Source organism: Neoarthrinium moseri, assembly GCF_022829205.1.
Source record: "Neoarthrinium moseri strain CBS 164.80 chromosome Unknown scaffold36_Wmoseri_CBS_16480, whole genome shotgun sequence".
NCBI classification, from domain to species: domain Eukaryota; kingdom Fungi; phylum Ascomycota; class Sordariomycetes; order Amphisphaeriales; family Apiosporaceae; genus Neoarthrinium; species Neoarthrinium moseri.
The window spans coordinates 244,383-261,114 of record NW_026055150.1 but is presented as its reverse complement, the minus strand read 5'-3'; the positions used below and the strand labels follow the sequence as shown (position 1 = coordinate 261,114).

Here is a 16,732-nt window from a genome sequence, read left to right as displayed (position 1 = left end):
GGTCTCACAGTCCATGGGCAGCCTGTCTACCGGACTGCTTCAGGGTCACGGCCCATTACTGTGGTCCTCCTGAAATTCGACGAGCAGGAGCGGAGGCGTGTGAGGCTGGGGAGAGGCTATATGCTACGTACAATTGGCGCTTTCTTGAACCATCATTCTCTGACAAATGCTTCCGGCGGCCCAGAGAATGTGTGCGTTCTGATGCCAATGAGGCGGTCACTTTATAGAGAGATGTGATCGATACTCTAGGCTATCGTGGTGGGACGACATTAGGGTACATATCCTCCTAGCTGGTCTGCCAATGCAACCTCCTTACGAGTGACCGAAGACCATGGTGGTAAGAAAGGCGCGAACCCACAGCTGCCTACTTCCCTACCTTGACTAGTGTCTTCCATGCGCTCTCAAACTCCTCCCTGATTCTCTCGGCGGCTTCGAGATCACCCTTCCGACGGTAATGTCCTTCCAGACTCGCAGTCACACTCACCATACGACTGTACGAATGGCCTCTGATCTTCTTGGTGAACTCATAAGACGCAACGTAATACCGTGTTGCCTCGTCCATGAGACCACGAGCCTCCAGGATTAACGGCTTCAGCGCATAGTAGGTCATGACAGTAACTTCGTCTTCAATGTCATCGAAATTCAAATCGGGGTTGCCGCAATGAACTAGGAATGTCGGGGGTCAGTACTACCTCATCAGACCCGTTGGCGCACGGTAGAGCTTCTGTCTGGGCCCTACGGTGTGTAATCTGCGCCAAGTGATGGCTCACAAACTATTTAGAGCCCCAAATTGTCCTAGGGGGTTAGGAAATTGGCTCTTGGGAATTACTCACGATGTCTTCCAATGGCAGGCATATCCCCGTCTGCCTCGTCGAACTTTCCGTGGTCGTACAACAGTTGACAGTGGAAAATACGACACCACCAATACCATTCCGCATCAACCGTGTTCACGCAGCGGTCTTTGAATTCTTTCTCAATCTTCTTTATGGTTGCTGACGCCGTCTCAAACGATATTGCGCCCACCCTCAGCAAAGCCCGAGCGACATGAACGATCGATACCCGGCGAACTTCTTCGCCGGGTCGGACATCACTTTGGCAACTGGCAAAGTATGCCTCGAAGATGACGACTACAGCCCGTCGAACTTCGTCGACGCTCATACACCTCACCATGGACCACAGTCGTGTCAGAGGGTGGACAGGCCCCAACTTGATGGCACAGAGCCGAGCGGAGTACTCGACAAACGTCCTGGCGAGGTCTTCACCGACCTGCGCCAGCAGCAGAATACATAACAGTGACACCCACACGAGCGTAGGCTCCAGGCGGTCGATCGCGACGGAGTATTGATCAAAGGCCTTGTTGAGGAGACTGAAGTAAAGGGGTGAGTTGCGTTTTTCGGCGATTTTCGTTAGTGCCATGCGACTGTTGTGCCATACATTCAACGATTTGTCTTCCATCCATGGATACTCGGGGCCGCTCAAGCCGAACGAGTCCCCATCCATACGGCCCGTTGCGAAGTCAATGACTGCCTGTAAGCATCCCTCGGGGAATCGCATAATGTCTGGCGCTGATACGAATATGGGCGGGCTCTGTTTTCTGACCGTTTGCGGCGGAATGATAGTGGCACCGAATGCTGTTGCTAGATTCTGCATGCATCTCTTGACCCTTTGAGAGCCAAGTTGCCGCCCTTGGATGACAGGGAGCTGAGTAGGCTTCCCGTCCATGGCGGCTTCTAGAATATGTGCCACACGGCGGCTCGAGAGGTTCTTGGTTAGCCCCCATTGCTTGAACCGTACCTTATACATCTTCACCCTAATAGATCACGAGCGGTCAGTGTTCAGTATAACACGCATCTCTGGCTATGTAACGGTTGGCCATACGTAGCCTTGAAACCATGCTCATTGGCCATGATCGCCCTGACTTCTTTCAACGGCTTTCCTTCGTCCCAGTACAGACGGGTAATGACAGGCCTGTGGGTATCCCAATCCGCACCTGTCGGCCGTGTGTTTCTGGGGTGCATGGCAAGCGTCATGTTGGCGGGTATAGTCTCAGCGACGGCCTCATTGTTTCCTATGTTTTGTCGTGGCAACATGGAAACGGTAAGAATCTACCTGCGCCTCGCAACACTAGCGACCATCAAACTCGCATGTCAGCCACTGAGCCGTAGCTACAGCTCCTGTCTCTCGAGAAAGTTTGGACGTTGTTTCGGCACCCTGGGGGAGAAAGGCGATGGGCTTGTCGTGGATCAGATCCTGGTATCAAGAAATGCACGTGCGGATTAAGCGAAAGCAGCAGGGGTTATCAGGGCAAGCGGACAGTATCTCCGATCCCGGTAGTTCGATGTCGATGATAACGTTACGTGCCGGGGGCCAGAGCGATGGAACGCCGGAACACTCAGTGGAGGATATTCCTAGAAAAGTCATCGCAGTATATGTGTACTCGATGCTGTACTGTAATAGTATGTCAGGGATGATCCCGCCGCCGAGTCACTCGACTTAGCGCTGCGACTAGTTACCTGGTTAAGGAGGTAGTCAGTCAATCGGGGTTGTGATCCGCACGGGCAGTCCAGGGCCACGGCCCAGGCTTGCCAGGGGCGTTCAGTACGAAAGGCCCCTTACTGGCAGCAAACTCTTTATGACTACTGGCATGAGGCCAGCACTACTCCCACTCTGTAGGCGCTCTTGACGATGACGATTAACGCAATAGCAAGGGAAACGACATCGCCCACGACACAGCTATGGTATTGCTTTTGATCATGGCCTATCATAATCTCTGGCTGACAAGCTTCGGGTGAGATAAATTCTAGTTTACGGATGGTAACTGCAAAATGGGATGCTTGTAATGTACACTCTAGTTATTCTATCAACTCATAAGATGGAGCCAAAGGCTGCATCTCGTCAGAGCATGATTTCTATGCCAATTCTAGATGAAGATATGAAAACCGTCTTAGCCATGATAAGACTCGTTGTTTGACACATCGTCTACGCCACGTCTTTGTTGCTCTGCGCGCTGGCGCTCAACACCGGCTGGTTTGTCGTAGGAAGTGACATCTTGGCCTGCTCTGTCTGGCGTATCTTGCCCCAGGTATACACTAGGCCACTAACAAAGCCCAAAAATATTGCCGATACACTGCCAAATGTTACAGGCGCGTGGAAGAAGATAAGACCGCTGATCGCCAGGGGAAGCTTATTCAAAGCCCCCGTCATGGAGTATGTCGTCGACGACGTTGTTCTGATGCACCAGGCCGTGCAGTACGAGATGCCGATAGCACCAACCCCTGAATAGATCATGCCAATCACCATGGCATTGCGCGACTCGGCTGGAAAGTTGCTGGCCACGTTATTTCGTGACCAATCCTCGGTCAAGATTGTGCCAGCGGCCAGCACAGGAATCGTCAGCAGATTGTTGTAAAACATGGCTGGTGGTGCGCGTTAGCAATTGGTTCTCCATCTTGCCTGTGAGTTCGACCTACTGTCCCAGTCCGTAAAGCCCATACTCTTGATCCTTCGACGTAACCCCAGAACGAACGATGCTTGCGCCATGACATTCAAGCCCATCCATGCATATCCCGCGTTCAAAGTCGATATCGATGCAGATGTTTCCGCGAGATCACCGCCGCCAATTGCAGCCTGTATATCAGCCCAAGCTGCAACAACAGAGCTCAGGACCATCAGGCCAAAGGAAAGCAGCATGAGAGGAGTCACGCTGCCGCCGAACCATAGGACCTCTCCGTACGCGATCACAATGATGGTGAGGTTCTTGAAGATGGTGAACACCGGTACAGAGAGAACCTGAAGCGCCTTGTTGCCGGTGTATATCTGGGCTACAAGAAGCACGGAGATTGGAAACCCTAAGAACAGTCAGTAAAGGGTCTTCATGAATGCACACTGGGCGAACTCGTACATCTCTTTGCCTTTCCCGTATCAAAAGGGGCCAATCCGTTGATCACACCAAGGTGCTTGCACAATATGATTGCTCCGCTACAGACAACAGACTAGCCGGAATTAGCATTGAACCCAGTAGAATTGTGCAATTGCGAAGTGTACCTGAATGCAGAGAAAGAAGAAATGAAGATTCCATGAGTTTCCTGATACCACGTACTTGTTGATGAGGGTCATGCTGATTGACGCAAGACAGTACGACGCAATGGCGGCCCCCGGGCTGTTGTCAAGCTTTGAGAGAGGCTTTGACGAAGGCACATGGCCGAACTGTGATGCCGCTTCGGTGCCGCTCTTGGACCGTGGTAAGTGATCTGGCAGCCTCACGATATGGTCATCATTCCTCTTGTCAGACATCTTGCTACGGAGTCGGAGGGTGCACCGGATAATAGAAGTTTTGGCAGCGAGAAAGTTTAGCAGGTCCGGGTCTGATCAATGGAGGAGGGCGTTGACCAACACTTTAACAAGCACACATTGGATCTTTCAACGGTCCAAAGAGAAGCAACACGACGCTTGCGACCTGGAAGGAATGGCCAGGAGTAAGCCAGATACGAGGCAATTTCGGAGGGTGCTCAAGCGCGGCACAGCCCCCCCTACTAAGCAGTGGGCCAAAGAGGCATAGCGTATTACTGCGCACAGGCCATTCGGATACCCGTCTGTGATTGCAAATTATGCATTCTGGGCTAGATCTGCTCCATGTGTAAGACTTTCCTGATTACACAGTAGACAGCCTCTAATTCCCAAGGTCTGTGGTGGCATGTGGTACGCACTTGTGCCGGTTGCATTCGGAAGACAATGTCCCACGTTCAGGAATATACGGCAGTCATGACCTATCAGCCCAGTGACTTCAGAGTGCTAAAGGGTTGGTAGGAGACTCGTATGGTTATGTTGGAGAAGCCTCAATAGAGTTTACCACGGGCTTGTTAGAAGGTGTGTAGTTACTCTTAGCATACTCCTCAAAGTGACACGAAGGTTGTGGGGCAGTCCTGCTATTCTGATGAAAGATGGATTGTGGGCAACAAGCCCCGGGGCGCATACAGTTACAGACCCTAATCGGACATCCTGAGCTCCTATATCATTCGGATTCATGTGCTGCTCTTAAGTGAACTTGGAACATATCTCTTGTATCAACCGCGCATATATTCGCTTAGAACCGCAGTCAATATCGTCACGCTGTTGATCGATACCACAAAGCGTAGGGAGCCAAACTTCTACTTCCACGTGGCAATGTCCAATGCTTGGGACACTCCTGGGATGTACATTTATACAGCAGTATCCGAAGGCAGCGAAGTGATTAAGAGGTAGCAGGAGCTTGGCGCTAGTTACCCTTATACGCGGGCACTTTAATATCGAAGGCCACGGGCACTGGCGTTAAGTCCGGCTACTCCCAGCCACATCCGGAAACAACGCGCAATAATACCCCGATGCCGATGAACGTGATTCATTCTGCTAATTTCTAGGCATGCAAAGTTGTGTCGCGGCTCTGAGGCGGTGGGAGAGCTAACTTGGCAAGTAAGCGGCCGCTAACTTTTAGCTTGGCGTACCATGAGGTTAGGTCAACGTACGCTAGACCCCGAGTGTTCCGGGTTCACCAGTCCGTCACGAACAGTCGATGACGGCGCGTAAGCTCTCTAGGCATGTTGGGCAATCAAGGACACCGATCGATAAGCACTTAACTATAGGTCTAGAAAAAACTGGGTCGCTGTGGCCTTGATTCAATCTTAGAGCCAAGTAGTGCTCTCATCAGCCACTAAGGTACGCCAGTCCCAAGGCAAGGGAAGGAGACAGAATATGGGGCTCCCTGAAATAGAATGGTGACCAAGTCTTTCAACAACAACTTCCGCCCCCGACCCCCCTCATGTTATATGAGTATAAATATCCGAAGTCTGTTACGTGCAAAGTCCATCTCTCCTTTAACTTCTTCATTCTTCTCAGAGAGTAGTTCCGCCCTACACCAGCTGCCATGACAGACCAACCGTACCTTCAACAGTCGAACTTGCACACGGAAGCGCCGTTCAGGGCGGCGTTGCTCACATATCCCGGTAACCTTCAAGAGGCTTTGCGTCAAGCAACGGCAGACCCGAAGAAGACGCTGTTTGGTATTGCCCAAGGGATTCCCAGCACTTTCGTGACCAAGGTGCGTTCTCACACCAACCTGGATTCCGCGCAGAGACTCACTTCCGGCACAGATTCTTGCTTCAACAAAGCCGGACTTCATCTGGATTGATGTGGAGCATGGCATGTTCGACCGCCTAACGCTTCATGAGTGAGTCATGTCCACTTGCCATTGGGTGAAGAGTGAAGTGTTCTGATTGCTCCCAGTGCGATTCATGCCGCTCAACACCATTCGGAGGGCAAGAGCATGGTGGTTGTCCGGGTGCCCAAGCATGATGAAGTCAGTTTATCGACAGCATTGGATGCTGGAGCAGCTGGAATCGTCATTCCTCACTGCGAAAGTGCCCAAGAAGTAAAAGACATGATCAAGGAGATCTATTATCGTAAGCGCTGACTGATCCTTGATGTTATCGTAGTACTCATGAAATTGCCAGCTCCCATAGGCGGCCGCTCATTTAGCCCATGGACATTTACGCCTGGAATCTCAGACACATCCCTGTACAAGGACGACCCGTTCAACATGCAGACCTCTAACCGTCACATCGTCGTGATTCCGCAGATTGAAAGCGTCAAGGGAGTCGAGAATGCAGAAGAGATTGCTGCAGTTGAGGGTGTTGGCGCCCTCATGTTCGGCCCAGGCGATTTCATGGCAGACGCGGGTGTTCCTATCAAGATGGGCGGCGAACCACATCCTACCTTTGCTGCCGCCATGGCCAGGTTCGTTGCGGCGGGTCAGAAGTACAATCGCCCTCTCTTTGGGTACGTACTCAACTCCATAACCTATTCTTGCACTTCTCTCTTACTGACGTATACAGTGGAGCAATGGCCCCTGAAATGATTCCAATGATGATTCAACAAGGATACAGAGCAATTGCAGTTACCTTTGACGTCTGGGGTTTTGCAAACATGGTGCATAGCAACTTGCAAAAAGCAAAAGAAATCGCGCAACAAGCCGCGTAGGTACATAACCTTGATCGCGACAACGAGTAATCATAAATTACATGGTTCTCTATCTAATTGAGATGTCCCATTCCTCACACCACTATGTCCTCAACGATATACCATGAAAGCTAGATTGTATAAGTGGCGAATGGTAGTTTCCACGGGCAGCGGTTTACTTAGCTGAGCGGTTCTCGTAAGACTATAAACACCAAATCTTATGGCATAGTTGGCATAAGCTCAACTTCCTGAGCGTTCTTGCGGTTATTCATAGTTGTAGTGATCAAGAGGCATCCGAAAGCGTAGTAAATGGCTGAATGTAAGGTTTTGGTGCAAATATAAGTGCAATTGATGCTCAAACACAAACCTGAAATGGTGCACATAAATTAAGAACTGCGCAAATCATACGTGCAAGCAAATGTAAACCATATCTGGCATGTACATGTAGGATTATGTTTCGGACATGTAGTGAAGGATCGGTAGACGTTTCTGCCAGGTCGTATTCGTATCCGTTGGGCCCGTGCTGTGTCAACGCCCCTCTAAATCGAACGGGCCGAGGATCAAACGTGACTTCGCAGCACCTTGAGAACCCCGAAGAAACTACAACAACAACAACAACAACTACGGCCGCGCTTGGTTGGACTGGCTACTATGGATTCAGTTCGTGCCGCCATATTCGGCGTGGCGCTTTCCTGTCTCCTCTATCTGTGGAACTTGAACCGTGTCCTTAAGAAGACGCCTCCCGAGATCCTCGCGCTTTCTCCACACCGGTGGACCGACGAGGAGATTGAGGAGACATATAACAAAGTCAAGAAGAATCCAATCTCCTGGTCGGAGCATCTTCCGCCCAAGTTGAACCGTCGATATATCGTAACGGGAGGCTCTGGAGGCGTTGGGGGCCAGGTCATTCTGCAATTGCTGGAGCGCGGTCAGCCTCCCGAGAGCATCCGCAATGTCGATTTCCGAGCCCCGGAGAGGAAGGACCTGCTGACCGGCCCGGCGGCAAGCGTCGAGTTCGTCCACGCGGATATATCCTCAGCCTCATCTACTGAGGCGGCATTCACCAAGCCGTGGCCGGCCTCGGTCGCCAAGCTGCCCTTGACAGTTTTCCACGTGGCCGCGCTCATCGTCCCTCACGAGAGATCCGTGGCAACATATCACCGCGTCGAGCGTGTCAACGTGGATGGTACTCGGAATGTGCTGGGCTCTGCGAAAGCCGCGGGAGCGGACGTCTTCATCGCAACGTCGTCGGCCTCGATCGGATTGGTCCCTACGCGATTCTGGGGGCCACCTTGGCGACCATGGCCCAAAAACTGGGTGCAGGTGCTCGCTGAATCGGACTTCCATAAGCCTGTCAAACCTCACTCTGATTTCTTTGCCAACTACGCCCACTCGAAGGCGGTCGCAGAGCGCTTGGTGTGCGGAGCCAACAGCCCTACGTTCCGTACCGGGACGATTCGTCCCGGCAATGGCATCTACGGCAGTAGTCACGCTGACCAGTTTGTGGGAATGGTGCTGCGTGCGGGAACATCTCCAACTTGGACACCTAATGTCTTGCAAAACTGTGTCCATGTCGGACACGTATCTCTGGCGCATCTGCTCTTCGAGGCAGCGTTGTTGGGCAGTGAGGAGATGCCTGGTTGTGCTGGCCGGCCCTTCAACATTACCGACCCGGGCCCGGCGGCTCTGTTCCAGGATTACTACAAATTGATGCAGAAACTTGCTGTCACGCCGACCAAGGTCATCCCCGTACCTCCCGTACCCCTGCTACTCTTCGCCTACGTCGTGGAGGCTCTCGACAGTCTCTCGCGCGCTCCTGGCTTCAAGTGGGTGAAGCCAAGTGGAGACCTCGCCATGCTACAGCCGTCTATTTTCAGCGCCACCACTCATGTACCGATTATTGACACTGCCGCGAAGAAATCCGTTGCAGAAGGAGGCCTAGGGTTCAAGGGGGTTTGCACTACAATCGAAGGGATGTGCCAACAGGTGTTGGATTGGAACGTGGACCATGGCTTCCAGGTTGAGCAAGCGGATGATACTGTCCTCACTTCCATTGCCAAGGGTGCCAGGAACATTGCAACGACTCCGGCATCTGTAAAAGCCTAGTCGGTTAAATAAAAGCAGTTCCAGGTGCTATTAAGCTATACCTAGACTTATAGAAGTTGCTTTTTCTGACGAGAAGCAGAACATTGTATGAGGAGCACCTTCAATAGTCTATAAGTCAGTCGGGCCGATCAGCTTGCCACATGGAAATTTTTCGAAACCCCCCAGTGACCAACCTAAGCAGTGACTAGATACTATGAGACGTCATGAAATACCGGTCCTTGGTTGGTCACAACTATCCGAAGTGAACTTCGAATGCCAACTCCCAGTGATGGAAAGAAATGCTCATTAGACAAACGGTTTGCTATCCGTACTTGCGCCTTAGCATGATGAACACTTTGTGCATCTGATCTGGTTTGTCTAACATGAATCCAACCCACTGGACGTCATTTCCTCAGCAAAGGTACATCCACACATCAGCCGTTGTGGCGCAATCAATCTGGGTTGGCCACTCGCACGCCGAGGATCCGGCCGGGCACTAGAGAATCCGCTATCAGCCATTGCACTCATCCCCTTGAGTTTATCCCCAACCACCAGACCCAACTGAAATCAAACTCGGCGAGTAATAGCCTTGGAAACCTCCAAGAGAAGGGATACTCACATCAAGAACCGGGCAAGAGGTCCCTGGCCATTCAGCAGAGCGGTGGAAGGCTTCGAATGGCGCGCCATCAACGCGCGAGAGATCGAGCCAAGACCGTCCTGCTGCAACGGCCATCTCGAGCTGGTACGGCGAGCTGAGGGTGGAGCTCAAAGAGCACTGTTGGTGAGGAAAAGACGGTATTGTTATTCATTGAACGCCATACCGAGGTCAATGTAGAACGCCTGCTTACCTTGAGTGTGGCCCCGATGTTGTCGTCGTTCGCGGCGAGAGGAGACGTCCACGAGGATCCGGCGCCCACGGAGGTGGCAGCCCCCGTGTCCGTCCCGTCACCTTTTGCTCCCTGGCAAAAGATCGCAAAAGAGCAAGAGTTCTGAACATTGAGATAACCTCCTAGAACTGAGTGTATAAAAAAAGGCAAGGTAACCGTGAGGAATATAGTTCGAGTCATGATAAGTGGAATGCGAAGCAACTTGCGGGCATATAGAGATGGGTTTCGTGATACAAGATAGTCAGGCTATTGTTTTAAAGATGAACCAGAGGATTCCTGGGCACGATTTGAACTAACTACGGAGGTTTCTTTATAGATATTGTCTCAGGTGAGCCCGTATAGTCCTGGCCACGACTCCTCTGGAGGATTTAACGGATATTGTGGTCGGAAGACGTCAGAACATCCTTCTGTATGGTCCCCGCATCATGCTTCTATTTCCATCCGTTCCAAAGGCCCGAGTCCGACGATCGAAGAGTATGATAGCCAAAACGTGCATTATAGGATGCACGGTGCTTTGCAAGTAATGGTAGACTTCTTGTACCATACCACGCAAGGAGTTCTAACCATCATGTCAAGATGCCGACGGTGGGCACAAATAGCATACACAGGCACAAGCAAGTGGTTGAATATCCACTGTAAACCTTGCATAGATGATGCCAAGATATCCTACGGCCAAATAACGTTTGTGTATTTGCGGTTGTCAACCATGCAGCGAGGTTGGACATAGGGGTGAAGACGGGCGTCGAAGCCTTACCGAATAGAGCACTGTCGTTCCCTAGGTCTAGGCAATAGACGACAGATTGAAATGCACTCCCTGAGTGACGCTTTCAAGTTAATACCATTACAAGTGAGCGTCTACCATACGAAGTGTAACTAACTGGGTATCAGAGGAGGGCAGCGAGAGCCACTCGAGAATAATTACTTAACGGACAGATCAGGCCCGTCCGGACAAGCAACAAGGTTTACTCCCAGATCCTCGGCCCGTGCTTGTGTTACACCAGACAAGTGGCTTGCCTGTGCGTCTCGAACCTTACACTACGGACGCTACTACCATTGGTGGCTGATGGTGAATACCATCCCATGCCCTCTACACTTTCGGATCTCTAGGCCTGTCTCACCTTCCCGAGACAAGTTGTTATGTAGGGCGCTTAGGTCGACTGACCTCAGATACTCGCACTCTCGCCGTATATTACGTAGGTGAACATACATGTGTAGGCCATGGCAAGGGCCTTTTGACTCTTGTTGATGGAATACTGGCCGGACCAAGCTGTCATACCCCTATCAACGAGTATACGGTGCAGAAGAGGGATTAGACGAACAGCATGATGTGGAAAGGTACCCATGGTCGATAATCCAGCAACTGGTCATTGCTGGCACATAGTTGAGGCAGGTATCATGCATTATCCCGTACTGTATCCACTTCTCGTGCCGTTTTAATATCTATCGGGAGGCCACGGTCCCAAAAAGGCCCCAAAGAAAGAGAGCCGGAGCTCATGCCCCAAGACGGCCCACCCAAGATGCCTGTTGAACTCCAAAACCCATGACAGCCGCTTACCGTAGCTTCGTAATTTCCCGTCCCGGACTACCAATTGGCCAGTATCATCTAGACCGTTCCGCTGATACTCAGCTCCCTGATCTCCTGCAGAACCTCTTCGACCCTGCTGTCCAGATGCCCTTGTGCGTATTGTTCTCTGGTGTCGGCGTCTAGGTACTGTTGTACTTGGGCCATCCGGCTGTAGGCCTCGGCGCAGAAGCGCAACTGGATCTTGACGAGGGCCTCGAAGCTGGGGTCCAGATAGGGCACTCTGAGGTCGATCAGCTGTGGGAGCTCGGACGAGAGCTGTTCGTTGAGTTGCTCGTAGGCGGCCCTGGCAATCTCCATCTCCTTCTCGGTACGGGGCAGCTTCGTCACGTCCTTGTCGGGCTTCTCGGCCAGCTTCTTGACCTTGGCGCGCAGGGCGTCATAATCCAGCAGCTTGTGGCCGCGCTTCTTGATGCCTGGGGATGCAGTCAGTACTCCGCGGACGAGTTTCTGGGGTCGAGGGGTGAGGGGAGAGGCGAGGGGTGTTGCCTACATTCGTTGACGTCGGGAAAGTAGGCGCAGAAGCGGTTGATGGGCTCGAGGACCGTGGTCCGGTAGGGGCCGTCCAAGGCCTTTATCGTCTCGGCGTCCAGGTCCTCGACAGCCTGCTTGTAGCTCCTGCTCACGCCGTCCTTGGCGCCGGCGTCTCCGTAGAAGGCGTCGATGGTCTCGGCTATGCGCATCTGCGAGGCGGTCATGGCGCGCAGCGAGTCCAGGTAGCCCTTGGCCTCCTTCTGCAGGCGCAGCGAGGCGGCCTCCATGGTGCGGAAGCGACGCTCCTCCACCTCGTAGTCGCGGTCGTTGGTCTTCTCGACATGGCCCGTCTTCATCATGACCTGCGTCGTGGCGCGGTTGACATTCTTCTTGAAGCCTGCCCACGACATGTTGGCGGTTGTGCTGGGTGCGCTCCTTGGTCGGACAATGTGGGATGCCGCGATCTGGTGGGAAGCTGAGGTTTGGGTCTGATCTTCCGTCAGTCGGTGGGGATCGGGTCCGGTATCGTGTGGTATCTGGTCGTGTCGTCGCTTGTCGCCTCGTAACACAGAGTGCACGGATATCAAGGAATCAATACCAGCTCGGGAGAGCAGAGCGGGCGGGAGAGCAGAATGGCGGCGATGGACTGGTTGCGAAGTTCGTGATGGAGGTGCCGTGGTGCCGTCCGCGGTGGTGCCTTGGTGGGCTGTGGTGGTGGGAGGTGGGTCTCGCCCAAGAGAGAGTGACGAAGTGTTTTGTGGCGCAGTTCTGGTGGGCTGCCCCCTCGTTCAGGCCGTCTACCCGAATGGGGAACGGGCTCCATAAGTTAGCACCTAGCGCCCCAAAGACGGCCCCAAAGACAGCCCCAAAGACGCCCCCCAAGGATCGACGTCAGCGATCTCAGTGCCACTTTTGGTTCCCCAAACTTTGGAGTGATGTGCACGGGGGGGGGGGGGGGAAGGGGCGCGGGCTCTCCTCTTAACTGCGTTTAGTTGATTGTGGCCGTGCACGATACATCATTCCCTCCCGGTACATACTGTAGTATGCCATTCTGATAGATTACATGCAGTCACCAAACCAGACTTCCAGTATAAGTGGGTGATCAGCGGCAATGCAGAGCGGCTTGATATGTATACCCATGTCGCTGGTTGTAAGATACTATAACGGCGTCTCGCGGGTTCGGGGAACATGACATCACAGAGCACCAAGCAGAAACACCCCCCGAGTCCTCTCATAACGTTCTTAGGTGCCGCGCGGAGATTCTCTTCTCTTATTCCAGTGTGCTCTCAAGAGACTTGCCCTCTCCTCGTCTCTCGCGCGTCATCACGCAGTCGAGTGCCACTCACTATATTTCCATGTGAACCGTGGCTTTATCTTCATCTCGCAACGCCCATCACACCTCAGGATGTGCAGCTTACCCGTGATCCAAGGCCGGCCGGCTATAGCATGCGCGGATGTCCCCAGTCCCCAACATCAACCTAACCGAGACAGTGTCCAGTGTCCAGTGTCTAGTGCAGAGCCCCACTGCGGTCTTGATACGGCTCTCGCCCCAGTGATCAACCCTGCGCAATCACTTCATTCACTCATAAAACATGTGTATAGACCAATGTTCCGGGCTCTTTTGCTGGTCGTGAAACTGTTGTAAGGATGCCGCAGCCGCCGCAAGTCCCCTTCGGGGCTCCCATGCGACACGCCCACTTCGCCTTCTCCCCGAGTTACCTGCCCCTCAATCACGGCTCCTACGGCACGCACCCGGTATCTGTCCGTGCCGCCCACCTGGCTCTCCGCGCCGAGGTCGAGGCTGCCCCGGACCCGTTCATCGCACTGCACTTTGCTAGCAGATTGGCCAAGTCGCGTGCCGCCGTCGCCGGCTTGCTGCGCTGCCCCTCGGATGAGCTGGTCTTTGTGCCCAACGCGACGACGGGCATCGACACTGTGCTCAAGAACCTGGACTGGAAGCCAGGCGACGTCGTGCTGTGCTATGAGCTGGTCTATGGCTCCGTCGCCAACGGCCTGAGCTGGCTGGAGGAGGCCCGCGGCGTCGAACCCCATGTGATCTTCCGCGAGTGGCCCATTGCGGACGACGACATAGTCAAGATGATGGTGGACACGACGCGCCAGATCAACGCACAGCCCGGCAAGAGAGTGCGGCTGGCCATCTGCGATACCATCATCAGTGGGCCCGGCGCACGGGTGCCATTTGAGCGTCTCGTGCCCGCTCTACAAGCCGAGGGCGCCATGGTGCTTGTGGATGGTGCCCACGGCATTGGCCATGTTGACATTGACCTTGGCGTGTTGAAACCTGACTTCTTTGTCACCAACTTACACAAATGGTTCTTTGTGCCGAGAGGGTGTGCGGCCTTCTATGTCCCAAAGAAGAACCAGGCCCTAATTAGAACATCGTTGCCTACCAGCCACGGGTTCAAACCGAAACGGCCCTTGTTCCTGTCCACGCCCGAGGAGAACGCCTTCGAGGAACTGTTTGACTTCACTGGTATGTATATGCTGACAGAGCTGGCAAAGAGTACATGCTGACATTCACTAGGAACCTCCGACACCACAAATTATCTCTGCGTCGAGGCAGCTCTGAGGTTCCGACACGATGTCTGCGGCGGCGAGGCTTCCATCCAGCAGTACTGCCGGTGGATCACAGAGCGAGGGGCCACTATTGCTGCTGAAATACTAGGTACTCATATCATGAATGTTCCAGGCTCCAGGATGCGCGAGTGCAATTTTGCCAACATTCGGATGCCCCTTGAACTGCGCACGGCGCACGAAGTCAACAACAGAGAAACCGCAGAGCAAGACGGCAAGGTAGACCCTCGGCATGCTAATGCGGTCTCTGATTGGATCAAACATGTTGGTTGCACAGAGAGTGGTATATATTTCCAAAACTTCCTATACCGCGGCAACTGGTGGTGGCGGATCAGTGGAATGATCTATGTCGAGGAAGCAGACTTTCGAAAGGGCGCGCATGTACTCAAGCAGCTTTGCGCGCGAGTAAGAGCAGGGGAGTATTTAAGAGGCACCCTCAGAATTGTTACTGACCAACCTGCGGACTCTGACTGTTCAAGTGGCTACCAGTCGTCTACGGATAGTTCTGCGCTTGATACTCCTGATGAAGATTAGAAAGACTCGATAGATAGCCTTGTGTTCACTTTAGATATAACAGAGCAGGACCACGTAAGGGTTTGGAAGTATGGAACCCGAGAGAGATGACACATCCTGACGCTTGATCCCAAGAACCATGTCCCTTGTCTTGGCCGCCGTTCATACGACGAGACTTCCGACGAGTACAATGACCTTGTTCTCAAGGACAAAGCGGCGTTCAACTTTAGCTCAGTTCTATATAATCACACTGCTAACCCAGGCCTAGCCCTCGGGACCCTCTGACATTAGGTGCCAAGATCTAACGATACCCGATCTCTCGGCTGATTACACACAGGCACACTGGGGACTGTGAGGGGTCTGATGAAGCGCACCAATATGCCCTTATGTGACAAGGAGATATGCGAGGCGATTCACAGTGACGAAACTGCGGTCACTTTCGTCGAAGACATTTCCCTTGGAGCATGCAGGATCAAAACGCGCAAGTGTCCCGAGGAGAAGCCCACTCAGACACCCGGCAGCCTAGATGAGGCACACCAAAGCGAGACATTGGAAGTGGAAAGATTTGCGAAGGCCGAAATCCATAGGTTAGTGTTTAACCCGACGAGAATACGCCCCAATAACATTGAAGCCGGAAGAGGAAATATCTCATTGCTGACGAGTGGCTTAGCGCGCACGGTCATGGAGCAGGGTATGCCTAGCCCTGGAATCCCTAGTTCTGGTGAGGAGAAGCGTTTCTGTCCAGCCCATGCTCATTCCGAGATTGGGGTCCTTGGCCGGCTCCCTAGTTGCTGGTGGCGCTGTGACCAAGCTCTTCTGATATACAACAGGGGTAATGACGAGGAGCCCATGTGGAATGCTCTGACCGAGGGATCCGAATGGTCGACATTTTAGTAGTGAGGTTGGCGAAATTATGTTAGAAAAGTAGGTATTACTGCTACTGACTAGGTGAGCAGCTGATAGCCACGTCTGGACTGGTGTAAATCGAGAACTGTCTCAACTTTATCTCACGCAATGCCAAACTTGTCCTTTCCATCAATCAATTGTCTTTGTCATTGACTGTCTGTAGTATTCGATTTCGCCGCTTGAGGCTTGCTAGCAACAAGCTCTCGCTTATATATATATATGCGCGCTTTGACATTTGGATGTCTGTTGTGACCAATAAGGAGAAGCCTCACCACCTGTTCGCATTAGTCCGGTCCGTTCTACCGACCAAGCCAGGGCCCCCGTCTTCTTCTTCTCCCGACACAGTCGGTTGGGTCCAGCCCCATCAGACGATCTCTGCTGATCTTTACGGGGCCTTGTGACGATCTCCAATGCAATGCTCCTGAGGATATTCCCGGCAGAGGCTAGGCTGGCTGTGGGGCCTTGTTATCCGGTGCTCAGAAACATGATGTTGTCTATTTCCGAAGAGCACCACATCTTATTCCCTGTAACAATGAGTAAACAAGATGACCATTGAGTAGACTTATTGGTATTCTCAATTCGGAGCGAATTACGAATCCCTCTCCACACGCGGGTCGGCCTGCCGTTTTCGTATCATCCGGCGAACGAATGCAAATCTTGACATCGGACCCCTCGTCCCGCATCGGCTCTCACTTCCAAC

General features: G+C 52.8%; 7 protein-coding genes across 7 annotated transcripts; 3 read left to right on the top strand and 4 right to left on the bottom strand.

The window, feature by feature from the left end:
• Positions 1–364: 364 nt before the first annotated feature.
• JN550_008568 (uncharacterized protein) lies at positions 365–2,090 on the bottom strand (the record flags this gene model as incomplete). The annotated part of the gene is made up of 3 exons (XM_049320544.1): positions 365–666; positions 834–1,810; positions 1,879–2,090. 3 exons carry the CDS (start codon positions 2,088–2,090, stop codon positions 365–367), a joined length of 1,491 nt encoding a protein of 496 aa, XP_049169500.1.
• Positions 2,091–2,979: 889 nt separating this feature from the next.
• On the bottom strand, positions 2,980–4,293 carry JN550_008567 (uncharacterized protein; the record flags this gene model as incomplete). The annotated part of the gene is made up of 4 exons (XM_049320543.1): positions 2,980–3,416; positions 3,471–3,848; positions 3,902–3,992; positions 4,045–4,293. The coding sequence occupies 4 exons, from the start codon at positions 4,291–4,293 to the stop codon at positions 2,980–2,982; spliced, it is 1,155 nt and encodes a 384-aa protein (XP_049169499.1).
• A 1,606-nt stretch (positions 4,294–5,899) lies between these two features.
• Positions 5,900–7,011, top strand: JN550_008566 (uncharacterized protein; the record flags this gene model as incomplete). The annotated part of the gene is made up of 5 exons (XM_049320542.1): positions 5,900–6,073; positions 6,126–6,202; positions 6,259–6,434; positions 6,486–6,810; positions 6,867–7,011. 5 exons carry the CDS (start codon positions 5,900–5,902, stop codon positions 7,009–7,011), a joined length of 897 nt encoding a protein of 298 aa, XP_049169498.1.
• Positions 7,012–7,641: 630 nt separating this feature from the next.
• JN550_008565 (uncharacterized protein) lies at positions 7,642–9,096 on the top strand (the record flags this gene model as incomplete). Its single annotated transcript, XM_049320540.1, has 1 exon — positions 7,642–9,096. The coding sequence occupies one exon, from the start codon at positions 7,642–7,644 to the stop codon at positions 9,094–9,096; it is 1,455 nt and encodes a 484-aa protein (XP_049169497.1).
• A 391-nt stretch (positions 9,097–9,487) lies between these two features.
• Positions 9,488–10,142, bottom strand: JN550_008564 (uncharacterized protein; the record flags this gene model as incomplete). Its single annotated transcript, XM_049320539.1, has 3 exons — positions 9,488–9,571; positions 9,695–9,850; positions 9,924–10,142. The coding sequence occupies 3 exons, from the start codon at positions 10,140–10,142 to the stop codon at positions 9,488–9,490; spliced, it is 459 nt and encodes a 152-aa protein (XP_049169496.1).
• A 1,423-nt stretch (positions 10,143–11,565) lies between these two features.
• JN550_008563 (uncharacterized protein) lies at positions 11,566–12,428 on the bottom strand (the record flags this gene model as incomplete). Its single annotated transcript, XM_049320538.1, has 2 exons — positions 11,566–11,960; positions 12,038–12,428. 2 exons carry the CDS (start codon positions 12,426–12,428, stop codon positions 11,566–11,568), a joined length of 786 nt encoding a protein of 261 aa, XP_049169495.1.
• Positions 12,429–13,665: 1,237 nt separating this feature from the next.
• JN550_008562 (uncharacterized protein) lies at positions 13,666–16,020 on the top strand (the record flags this gene model as incomplete). The annotated part of the gene is made up of 7 exons (XM_049320537.1): positions 13,666–14,512; positions 14,564–15,018; positions 15,262–15,324; positions 15,395–15,477; positions 15,546–15,713; positions 15,797–15,817; positions 15,957–16,020. The coding sequence occupies 7 exons, from the start codon at positions 13,666–13,668 to the stop codon at positions 16,018–16,020; spliced, it is 1,701 nt and encodes a 566-aa protein (XP_049169494.1).
• Positions 16,021–16,732: the final 712 nt, after the last annotated feature.